We start from the raw sequence: 13254 nt of genomic DNA on the forward strand, positions 1-13254 counted from the left end.
CATAACTCTTGATGACTGTCATGCATAATATCTGACAAAATATTTATTCAACTGTGATTTGTAGATATATTTCCTAAATTTGAGTCTCCTCACTAATGAGTACAAAGTTTTATATTATATTATATATGAGTTGTATCCTTACAGACATTTTCTTAATAGTCATGGGGTAGTATGCATAGAAATAAATATCAATTTTGTGTAATATTATTTGTTCATTGCTCTTATATATGAATTTTAGCTGTTCCAGTAAAGAAACATTGGATTCGATTAAAAATATGATATCAATACTAATATGTCATGTATGTCTAGTTTGGCAATTATCTGATGGTCCAAAGGAACAAAAATGTATCTGTAGAATAGGGAACAATCGTCATTTCCAAAACATTTCAGACCCCCATTTAGATGGTGATATTAAAACAGCAAAAACCAAATGAAATTCAGTCTGATTAACATGACTAATAAACTTATCATGTGTTCAGTAGTTTTATAGTTCAAACTTTTCTTATATAGAATTCTTTTGCAACATTGCAGGTGATGAGAAATGCAAAGGTTATGGATATGTCACATTTTCATTGATGTAAGTATAAAAATTTAAAAGTTATGGATATGTCACACTTTCATTGATGTTAGTATAAAAATTTAAAGTTTATATTATATGTCACATTTTCATTGATGTAAGTATAAACATTTAAAGGTTATAGTATATGTGACATTTTCTCTGATGTAAGTATAAACATTTAAAGGTTATAGTATATGTGACATTTTCTCTGATGTAAGGATAACAATTAAGAGGTTGGTTGTACTTTAGATGTCTTGTCAGTGACGAAAGCGAGACCTAGTGATTACAATCCATTGATGGCGACAGAGTAAACTATTTGTTTAAAGCTTTATATTTCAGAAGATAGAAGACCTGGTTGCTTCATACCTTGTAAACAGATACCTTATGTTACAAAGTTTCAGTCTGTCAAATGTCCATTTCATTGACCTCATATTCATGGTTCATCAGTGAATGCTTAAAAAAACTAAAGTTCTTTTATCATCTGAATTTCTCACTTATGATGAGTAATAGAATAACAATGTTTGGTATATGGGATCCTTGCAAGGTCTAGATGTCCATCAGATAGGGTTCACCTGACCATGACCTGTTTTCATGGATCAGTGATCAAGGTTTTCAAGTTTTTGTGATTATGTCCTTTTCTCACATACCAAGCAATAGGTCAACTATATTTGGTGTATGCAATGATTGTAAGATGTAGATGTCCATCCGGCATGTTTCATGCGACCTTGACCACATTTTGATGGTTCATTGGTTAATGGTTAGGTCTGTTTCTTAGATACTATAAGCAATAGGTTAACTTTATTTGGTGTAAGGAATGATTGTATAGTGTTTATGTCTGACTGGCATGTTTCATCTGACCTTGACTTCTTTGACTTGGATCATTGATAATGTTAAGTTTATGTGATACTTGAAGTAAAAACTTTATCTTAAATAAAGACTTTCAACATAAATTCAATCATAACAGTAAAGCATACGACACATTTCAGTGTGCTGAATGTAGTTGAATTAATGTGTATTGTCATGATGTAAAGTGGCAGTTTATTGGTGGCAAGTACTATATTTAACGATGGGCCACTACAAATCACAGTGACATATTATAGTACATGTATATAGTTAAATCCTTAATCCACTCTGCTAGCTCTGTATGATACTAGATGTAAGAAAGAACTAAAAAAAAAATACCATAAATATCATTAATAAATTATTTTGGTTATAGTTTTATCTTGGTTTTTTTGGCATGTCTCATGAATGTGCCAGAAGTAAACAGAAATAAGGCCCGAAAAACATAATGTGATCTTGTATGTTGACTTCTATATTTGAACTATAATTTGGATCAAATAAAGTGTTAATTACTGCCTCTCCTCTTTATCTAATTTTCAATATTACTGTTTTTATATATCAGCAGACAATATTGATTCCCATTAGAGCCTTCAGCTTAAATCAAACTGCAATAACGTTCTCTTTTACATGCAATAGTATAATTTTAGTCACTCAGTTTAATGATTTAATGACATTCAATCTATTCTTGTTGGATATTTTGCAGAATTATACTTGTAATCTTCTTTAAAAAAATAAATGATATTGTCTTGATTAAAATTAAAACTGGGGATTAAAATCAAAACAATCAACTTGAATAAAATTTATGAGAAAATGTGTTGCATGTCAAATTGTTTATAAACAAGTATTAGTAAGTTGCTCTCCAATTTTTTTGTTTTTTGTCCATAGATAAAGTGTAAAATATAAATGTTTAGACCTCATAATTACAAAACAGAAAAAGGCTGAAAGTTGCCAAATATATGTTAAGAACCTGCATTGCCAAAAAAATTCAACTGAAATTGACAATTGAAAATTTTAGCAAATGGATGTTGTTTTCTTTTTGCCATCAGTATAGTTGGAGTCAGAACATAAATTACATGTTAAACAGATTGACATTATGATAATGTATGATATAAAATGTCTTCTTGGTTGATAAATTTCAGTGAAGATGCTGAGAAGGCAAAGAACCAAATAAAGTCCGTTGATAAAAGGAAAATATACGTTAATTACGCAAACAAAAAGAAGGATACTAAAATAAAGAAGTCATTGTCACAGAAAGTTGAAAATGAAGAGAAACAGACAAAGGAGCCAGAAGAAGAAAAAAGTGAAGGTAAGTCAACATTATATTGGTGTGTTCAGGTTTTTTCAGTCTTAACGTTTTTGATATACTGTTTTTTTTTTTTGATAAACAGTAATAAATCAATGAAGAGATTAACACTTTACCTGTTATTAGGTCTACGTAGGTAATGTGGAGAAAAACATTTAAATATATCTACAGTCTTTACTTGACCTTTTACAGTTTGTTAATTTTTTAAATAAAAAATACTAATAACAGTTTCTGAGGAAAACAATATCAGTTTGACCAGAAAAAATAAGTATTTTTCTCATTTTTAGATAAAAAAAGAAAACCAGTTTAATGACCTCTAATCTATTCTTTGAGTCTTGATATAAAAAACTTACTAAACAATTATAAGATCTACTTGTACTGCTGAATACAAGCTGTCTGAAAGTGTAACAATGCTTAACAGAACATATTGGGTCATATCTAATCATAAAACCATTAAAGGTAAGTAATATATATAGTGTTCAATTTAGTGTATTCATTCTTACTACATCTAAACTCATAACAAATTACAGTGGCATTTTCAAAGAAACTGTATGTTCATAGCTTCTTTCTATATCATACAAGGTTTATTATACCCCCGCTTTAAAAAAGTGGGGTATACTGTTTTACCTCTGTCTGTCCGTCCGTCCGTCCGTCCGTCCCATGAATATTTTTCGTCACATTTTTCTCAGGAACTACATAAGGATTTCTGAAATTTGGTTTCAGGGTTTATATAAGTCAGCTATACAGTGTCATGTGTTTTCAGATTCATCACTCAACAGCTTCCTGTTTATCGAACACTTACATCATTTTACACTTGACATCCAAGTAGTTGAAAATTTTCGTCACATTTATCTCAGGAACTACATTACAAAGATTTCTGAAATTTGGTTTCAGGGTTTTTATGAGTCAGCTATACTGTGTGATGAGTTTTCAGATTCATCACTCAACAACTTCCTGTTTACCGATATATTTGGGTGGGGGTATCATCAGTGAGCAGTAGCTCGCAGTTTCACTTGTTCGGCAAGCTAAACACTGGGTTTTTAAATACCTTTCAAGATACAGTAAATTCAGAAATTATTGCATACATTTATATTACGATTTCGACATGACAGACCAAAATGTGAAAATTATTATTGCGATTACAGGAAATGTAACATACAAATAAATGTGTCAGATTTCAGAATGCAAGTTTTCATAATGGTGATAGTCACCAAGTCACATTATTCGCATTAATTAAAAACTTGCAATAATTTCTGAATTTACGGTAAATCAGTCATGATATTCCTGTTTGCAAACTATATTTAAACCAAATTGGCAATTTTCTATTTCGTTTTTAAGCTTCACAAATGAATTATACCAACCACTGTCTGGCAAGGTGTTTTTAGAGCTTCAATCTCGATAAATACATGTATGTCTCTTATATGAAATGCACTTTTATCGGATTTTAATTGCATTTAACTTTTTTACTACTTTTCAAACCTGTCTGATATTTAATACAATCAATGTGAATTATTTAGGTAGGGACCTAACATTTTGTCATATTTATTTTCTCTTGTAAGCATTCATTGCTGATCTTTTGCTGATTCTGTCAGACTTGAACTTATTCAGCTCGAAAACTAGAAGAGAATTCAACTCTTAACTTTCAACAATCTATGTTTTGAATTAAACCTTAACAATATTCTTTTTTAACCGGATTTTTCGAAGGAAATATCGGTTATTAAAATGGTTATATACAGCGGGCGGCTGGGCAGCTCTGGCGGCTGCCAAACAGCGTCCGCACAATAACATGAAAACGCTTTAACAAATTTTTTTCAAATTTAAATATGTTGTTTCCTGGGACTTAATGAAGGTCTCTATTAATTTTCAAGATTTTAGTATATCTCCTTTGTGAGTTATCTTCATTTTTAATATCCAAAAGTAGAATTTTAAAATATTTTACTGTTGTTATCTTTTTATGATTTGTCTTATCTCAGAATAAAAATTGGAGTGACAGATTTATTTGAAAATTATCTATTTCCTAAGTGGTAATGATTATAGGCTATATCATTAAAATTGAGAATGGAAATGGGGAATGTGTCAAAGAGACAACAACCCGACCATAGAACAGACAACAGCAGAAGGTCACCAACAGGTCTTCAATGAAGGGAGAATTAGACATTTTGAAGATTATTACATTATTAATTATGTTAGAGTACTATGTTAAACAACCATAGTTCTGTTCAATTAGATATTATAAATATTTCAGCATATGATAATGATTTATTTTCATTGTTAATTAGATCTTTGAAATATTTTAGCATATGATAATCATTGGAGTGACAGATTTATTTGAAAATTTACTGTTTTCTGATTGAAATATAGGGGAAGTCCATTGGGGTAACCCCTACCCCCCTTTTTTTTGATAACTTGTAAATGGTCAAGATTCCCACCCAGAAACCATATATATTCTTGTATGGGACAATATATCAAATCAAATGAAATATAGGGGAAGTCCCCGTGGGTAAACCCTACCCCCTTCTTTTTGAAAACTTGTAAACGGTTGAGATCCCCACCCCTAAACCATATATGTACTTGTATGGGACAATAAATTAAAGCAAATTAAATTTAGGGGAAGTCCCCTGGGGTAACCCCTACTCTCCTTTTTTTTTGAAAACTTGTAAATGGTCAAGATCCCCACGGCGAAACCATATATATTCTTGTATGTTACAACAAAACAAATGAAATGAAATAAAAGGTGAGTTCCTTGGGGTCATTCCCACCTTCTTCCTGTTTAAGAACTTGTAAATGGTCGAGATCCCTGCCCCTAAACCATATATATCCTTGTATGGGACAAAAAACAAATCATATGAAATAACGGGCAGGTCCCCTGGGAAAATTAATCAGTTTGTGTGTGTTATATTTGAACACAAATTAAATACATTTAGGGTTCTTTCAAGTGCTGAATCTGAACTTGTTTTTAATTAGATAATAATCTATTTTTATTATGAGATAAAGTTTTTGACATTGATAGATAAGTTGCAGATCTGTATTATTTTTTGACACATGAAAGAAACAATATTAGCAACTATTAATTAAATTTGATTATAATATGGAAATAGATATAACATCATATCTGATTTTAGAGAAGTATTTTGCTGGTTTTTTACTGGTTTATGGAAATAAGTTTGAGTTATTTGTTTAGAAAAGTGATGTGTTTAATTGATAGATATAAAATCATATCTAATTTTAGAGATTTATGAGTGGTTAAGTCATATCTAATTTTAGAGAATTATTTTGGTGTTTTGTTACTGGTTCATGGAAATAAATTTGAGTTTTATCGTGTAAACGGTCGAGATCCCCACCCCTAAACCATACATATTCTTGTATGGGACAATAAAACAAATCAGATGAAATACTGGGGGTCCCCGGGACCACCCCCACCCCCCTTCTTTTTGATAACTTGTAAACGGTCGAGATCCCCACCCCTGAACCATATATATTCTTGTATGGGTCAATAAAACAAATCAAATGAAATATTGGGGAAGTCCATGGGGGTAACCCCCACCCCCTTCTTTTTGATAACTTGTAAACTGTCCAGATCCCCACCCCTGAACCATATATATTCTTGAATGGGACATTAAAACAAATCAAATGAAATTGAGGGGAAGTCCCCTGGGGTAACCCCCACCCCCTTCTTTTTGAAAACTTGTAAATGGTCAAGATCCCCACCCTGAAACCATATATATTCTTGTATGGGACAATAAAACTAATCAAATGAAGTAAAAGGCGAGTCCCCTGGGGTCAACCCAACCCCCTCCTGGTTGAGTACTTGTAAACGGTCGAGATCCTAACCCCTAAACCATATATATTCTTGTATGGGACAATAACACAAATCAAATGAAAATATAGGGGAAGTCCATGGGGTTCCCCCCCACCCCCTTCTTATTGAGAACTTGTAAACGGTCAAGATCCCCACCCCGAAACCATATATATTCTTGTATGGGACATTAAATCAGATCAAATGAAATATAGAAGAAGTCCATGGGGCTAACCCCCACCCCCCTTCTTTTTGATAACTTGTAAACGGTCGAGATCCTTACCTCTAAACCATATATATTCTTGTATGGGACAATAAAACAAATCAAATGAAATATAGGGGAAGTCCAGGGGGGTCACCCCCAGCCCCCTTTTTTTTGAAAACTTGTAAACAGTCAAGAGCCCCACCCCGAAACCATATATATTCTTGTATGGGACAATAAAACAAATCTAATGAAATAAAAGGCGAGTCCCCTGGGGTCACCCCACCCCCTTCTGTTTGAGAACTTGTAAACGGTCGAGATCCCCACAACTAATCCATATATATTCTTGTATGGGACAATAAAACAAATCAAATGAAATATAGGGAAAGTCCATGGGGGTAACCCCCACCCCCCTTCTTTTTGATAACTTGTAAACGGTCGAGATCCGCACCCCTAAACCATATATATTCTTGAATGGGACAATAAAACAAATCAAATGAAATTGAGGGAAAGTCTCCTGGGGTAACCCCCACCCCCTTCTTTTTGAAAACTTGTAAATGGTCAAGATCCCCACCTGAAACCATATATATTCTTGTATGGGACAATAAAACAAATCAAATGAAATATAAGGTGAGTCCCCTTGGGTCACCCCACCCCCCCTCCTGTTTAAGAACTTGTAAATGGTTGAGCTTTTCATTGTTAATAAGATAATACCACATTGAGGTCCAAAGGGTCCTAAATTAAACTTTTGTTTAATTTCATCAAATATTGAATTCTTTGGTTCTTTGATATGCTGATTCTAACAATGTTTGAGTGTTAAATCATATCTTATTTTAGAGAACTTAGTCATCACTGGTTGTTGTTATTATATTATTGATTATAATTTGAAAAATTGCATCATATCTTATTTTAGAGAACTATTTATCCAGTTTGAGTTATTTCCCTTTGCACAGAAAATATTATGGATAAAATTAACCTGTGTTTCATTTCAACATAAATTAAATATATATATATAGGGTTCTTTCAAATGCTGAATCTAAACTCTATTTAAATATTAGATTTTTAGGACCAGTTTCAAGTTGGTCCAAATCAGGGTCCAACATTAAACTTTGTTTGATTCAACAAAAATTGAATTTATGTTCTTTGAAATGCTGAATCTAACCATGTATTGAGAGATTTTGGATTGTGGGCTCCTTTATCAAATTGGTCCACATTGAGGTCCAAAGGGTCCTAGATTAAACTTTTGTCTGATTTCATCAAAAATTGAATTCTTGGGGTTCTTTGATATGCTGATTCTAATATGTACTTAGATTTGGGATATTGGACCATAATAGGTATTTAAATGTCCAATTTCAAATATATCAGTTCTTTGACTACATTCATTTTGTGTCACAAACCTCTGATGTGTCAAATATTCAATCACAATCCAAATTCAGAGCTGTTTTAAGTTTTAATGTGTCCATACTTGCTCAACTGTTCAGGGTTCAACCTCTGCAGGAAAATCCGGTTTGCTGTCTCTCTGACAGCCTCTTGTTTATGTTCTGGTCTAGACTTTGACTGGGGGGGGGGGGGGGGGTCTCTTTCTATTTGAAGATATATACACACACTGGTATGGGTAACTTTTCTGGAATGTCCAATATATCAATGGGGTGTAATTTCACAGAGGTAATATATCAATGGGTAGAAATTGACATATCATTGGATTATAAATTTTCATCTATAAAATCGGAAATTTTTGTGTGCATTTATTATTGCGATTTTATTTTTAAATGAACAAAAATCCTAGATTAATTATTGTGATTTTAGTAAATTCTTTATGCAAATAATGCTATCAAAATTTAAAATGCAAGATAATTTATTTTTGTGATACCTATTCCTTTGCTCATTTCGCAAAAAAAAAAACATTGCCAAATTTCTGATTTTTATACAGTATTTGGCATTTGGTATTCGAGATGACCTCATAAGTTCATGGTTTAAATCATTGAAATTTTTCTGGTTTCGGTATAACAGATAAATATGTCTGAAGAAAGTTTAATCCAATAGGAAATAAACTGCTTATACTTTATTTTTTTATTTCCCATAAAGACGATATATATATATATATATCTGTTTTGTTATTTTGTAAATAAAATTGTAATTAAGTATTTGCTTCAAAACTGTAAAAACTAATCCATCAAAGATTTAAAGAATATAAAAGATAAAATTGTAGGTGATGACATAATTGATCCCATGAGAGTGGTATGTCTGACTCTTGAAATCTTCCATTATATAAACTGAATACCTAATAAACAGACAATCAAAGGAGTTAAAACGACATTTAAGTACATATGTACTCAATCAAAACCAAAGAATAGTAAAATAAAAATGCTTATGCCGTAAGAGATCCAACAGGTCCTCTTGTACTTGCAATCACCGGTGGAGATTCCAAGAGGTTGGCAGGTATGAATAATGATTTTATCACCTTGACAGACTGCAGTAATAGACATACTCAGGATAAAGAAGTCTTCTTCACATTTACTTTTGTTTTTTCACAGGTACAAAGAAGGAAGAAATATCTTATCTAAAGGCCAAAACATTAGTAGTGTCAGGAATTCCAGATGAAGACCAAGTGGAGACAACTCTTGATAAATTGTAAATATTAATTTAAGATACATATTCATTGATAGTGGTAATTTATTACAATGAATGAAATTCAAGATGTTTTCTTACTAAATGCCTTTTATCACAAAAACCATAAACATCAATAAAACTTCATAGCAAAATCTACATGAGGAAATGTAATTCTTTATACAATGTTTTTCTTTGAAAGATTTGATATTTATGCCCCCGCAGTAGTGTCTGTCCGTACGTCCCGAAATTGGTTTCCGTTCTTTAACTTTAGATTACTTCAACCAAGTGTTATGAAACTTATACACAATGCTTATTACCACAAAACACAGATCAAGTTTGAATTTGGGTGGCATCACTTTTACCTTTCTAGAGTTATACCCCTTTTCAAATGGAAAAATTGCTGAATTTTTCGTTTCCGTATTCTAACTTAAGTTTGCCTCAACCCAATGTTATGAAACTTACACACAATGCTTATTACAACAAAACTCAGATCAAGTAAGAATTTGGGTAGCGTCACTTTTACAGTTCTTGTGTTATGTCTCGATATAATGTTATATGCAAGCGGGGGCATCATCTGTAGCCCATGGATACATTCCTAATTTATTTTATGTTGTTTTAATAATACTTATAGAATATCCAATCGAAAATTCAAATATGAAAAACTTTTCAACAAGTGACCAAACAAGACATTAATTCATGAATGCGTGAATCACATCGAACTTGAAATAAAGGATACCACAGATACAGTTATGTCTGTTTCATAACTTACATCTAGAAATTGACAATGAGGGTCTGTTGAGAACAAAACTTTATGACAAAAGAATAGAAAATTTAAGTTCATGTTTTTTTGTTTCATTTTCCAGAAAAATTGCATACACAAGAAGTCTGAAACAGTCAGAACTAGTCTTTCTTTGCAATATGTATAACAGATTTCTACTCTTTATTTTTGCAGAAAAATAAAGAACATATCTAAGATTGACTATCCAATAAAAGGCAGGAATCAGCTAACAGTATTTGTTAGGTTTAAGTCTATCAGAGATTTAAAGAAAGGACAAAAGAAGGTAGAAAAGAAAGGTAAATTCAATTGGAAGGCACTTTTTATATAACTCTGCCATGCATAAAATTTTAATTGATTATTTCATGTAATTGTTAAGGCTATCCGTCTAAAATAACCACTACCCATCAAATTTTAATAAAAGTGCCTTTCGACCCCGTCATTCAATTAATTCTGGAAAATCCCTGACTAAAAGCTACATGAATGAAGTTTGATTATAATATTACTAAAGGTTTGTCAGATAAAATTGTTAACAAAAAATAGATTTTTTATCTGTTTAGATGTAAAGAAATGATCAGAGATAACATTAATGTACACATAAAGGGAGATAACTGTAATGAAACCTAAACTCAATCAGTGGTGTATGAAATATTAACTAGATATCAAAATTTAAACATCGCTTTTGATACATGCATAAAACACATGTTTGTAATACATGATATATAATCAATTTATGTCACACATTTTGAATGTAGATTTAGTATCTTGAAAACACACTTTTTTCATTATATTCAATTCTATTCATTCTATAAGGCAATTTTGTTTTTTTGCAGGATTACAGGCCATACAGTTATCAAAAGAAAACAAAGAAATTCCTCAAAAGTCATTGAAGCAGAGCAGACTTATCATCAGAAATTTGTCATTCCATGTAATGTATATATATATTGATTCAAACCTTAACCTGTACAAATAAGACAGTGCCATTCCGTTTTATGATTTTTATGTAGGGGTGGAGATGTTCAATCAAAAGCTTGTTCAGAGAGCATCCCTTGAACCCACAAACCCTTGAATTTAGGAAGGATGGAATATATAATGATATTTCCACACTTCAGCCTTCTTGCAGAATATCACTGTCTTATCCTGCATTTCAAGCTTTAAAGATTCTGTCATGCCAAATACATTTACTTTATTTACTGCCATGACAAATTATTTACCTTGTATAATGAAAAACAGTTTGATTATTTCATCTTATGATATGTATTTCCTGCAATTTTTTTATCAGAAATTGATACTGTAAACCGCGAATTTTTCGCGCCGTCTTTTTTTCACGAGTTACCAACAAAATCTAGATTCGTGCCGTTTTGAATTCGCGATGTCCCGGTCTGTGTCCTATATAAGTTTTTTTTTTTCATAAATGATTTGGAAACTGTACAGTGTTAATAAATGTATTTAAATCAAGTGATAAAACCAATCAAAATTCCGTTTGTTGGTTCACATTTAAAACTATTAGTCATGTTTGCTTGTAAAAACACAATCACAATACACAAAGAGGAATGACCTAATTAAGAGTAAATAAAATGCTGACAGAATTACTTCTTATTAATTAATATTTTAATCTGATTGATCTGTTCAGCAGATACAATGGGTAATCATTTTAAAACTGATTGACAGGTGTCATTTACATAACTGTAACGACAGTTGTTTAGGCCGAGAAAAAAAAAATCTGTGTTTCCGGTAACCCGACCGACCCTGTTTTTTTAGCCCCGACCCTAATTTTTTTATTGGATCTTCAAAAAAAAAAAAAAAATTGGTTTCAACCGACCCTGTTTTTGACACAGGCTTCTGTAAATCAACATAATTATTTATCTAACTTGCTTCTACTGGCACAGAAAGCCAGTAAAACATTTTATTTATGTCAAAAGGTATTCCAAATACATGAAATAGGTTAAAATCCAAGAAATTTGCACAGCAGGTGCTTCAAAAACATTGCAAATGGCCGCACTTCCGGTATTTAAAACTAATTACGGACCCGGACTTGGAAAAACCATGATAATTTTCCGGATTTCGTTTACAATGTCAAAAAAAATCAAAAAAAAAAAAAAAAAAAATCTGACCTACCGACCCTATTTTTCAAAATGATGTTACCGGAAACACAGATTTATTTTTTTTTAGGCCTTATTTAGCAATATCTGTAATGTCCACTTGGATTAATTAGGACTATCATGAGATAAAGTTTTGATATCTAACACTGACTTTCCTTTAAAAATAAAGTTATGTTTTGCGGTATAGATCTGTCGTCTGTAAAACCGATGTTTTAAATTAGCCATCTACATATCCTATTGACATACGTTCATGTACGGTCTTCATATTCATGTTCAGATTTCCTTGAAATATTCGCGGTCAATTTATTTTCGCGTTTCAACTCTTACTGCAAAAATAGCGAAAATAAAATTGCCGCGAAAATTTCCCTGTTTACAGTAGCAACTCATGATGTTATTTGGAAGAATTTTCTTTGAAACCACATAGCAAACCTTATACATCTATTGAATTTATATTGAATTACCTTTTAGACACTCAGTAATAATGCTTGTCTTTCAAAAATGTAGTCGTTTGCTACACCGCATCCATGTTTACACTTTACCAGATAACTGAAAGTTGGGTTGATATTTTTTTGTGTATTGACTCTAAAATATATCAGAACTATAGTCACTTTCAAAATTCTACTGCTACTGATCAGCTATTTTTAAAATTCACTCTACGAAGTTATGAAGTTATTGCACTGTTACAGAATTGTTTGATAGGTATTGGCAAACACTGTGAATATTTTACCAATATATTGAAATATTAATTTACTTTAGTTCCTGTTTTAAATAAACCATTTTAAGACTCTTTCACAAGATCATTAATCTGAAACAGTACAGTATTGAAGAGCATGAATGAAATATCAAATTTGTTTTCAGTGCTCAGAACCTCATTTAAAAGAAGTATTTAGTCAGTTTGGTGAAGTAAAAGAGGTCAAAATTCCTAAACAGCCTAGTAAGTATTATCTATTTGTGTAATTTATTAACGCATAAACAGTGAAACTAAAATAGTGTTATCTCTCTATTTTAAGATGGCTGGGATATATCTCATTCTCATTCTTCTTGAATATGCCTGTAATATTTGCCAC

At 31.6% G+C, this 13254-nt stretch overlaps 1 protein-coding gene across 1 annotated transcript in view; it reads left to right on the forward strand.

Annotated features, from left to right (window-relative positions):
* LOC127725570 (RNA-binding protein 28-like) overlaps positions 1-13254 on the forward strand; it is a 45087-nt gene that overhangs the window by 10854 nt on the left and 20979 nt on the right. Inside the window, exons 2-7 of the mRNA XM_052232627.1 lie at positions 532-577; positions 2539-2705; positions 9235-9331; positions 10263-10384; positions 10919-11013; positions 13046-13121. Of these exons, the coding sequence (XP_052088587.1) occupies positions 532-577; positions 2539-2705; positions 9235-9331; positions 10263-10384; positions 10919-11013; positions 13046-13121 (603 nt within the window). The remainder of the gene's footprint in view (positions 1-531; positions 578-2538; positions 2706-9234; positions 9332-10262; positions 10385-10918; positions 11014-13045; positions 13122-13254) is intronic.

The sequence above is a fragment of the Mytilus californianus genome, unplaced genomic scaffold, assembly GCF_021869535.1.
Source record: "Mytilus californianus isolate M0D057914Y unplaced genomic scaffold, xbMytCali1.0.p SCAF_15, whole genome shotgun sequence".
Classification (NCBI taxonomy): Eukaryota; Metazoa; Mollusca; class Bivalvia; order Mytilida; family Mytilidae; genus Mytilus; species Mytilus californianus.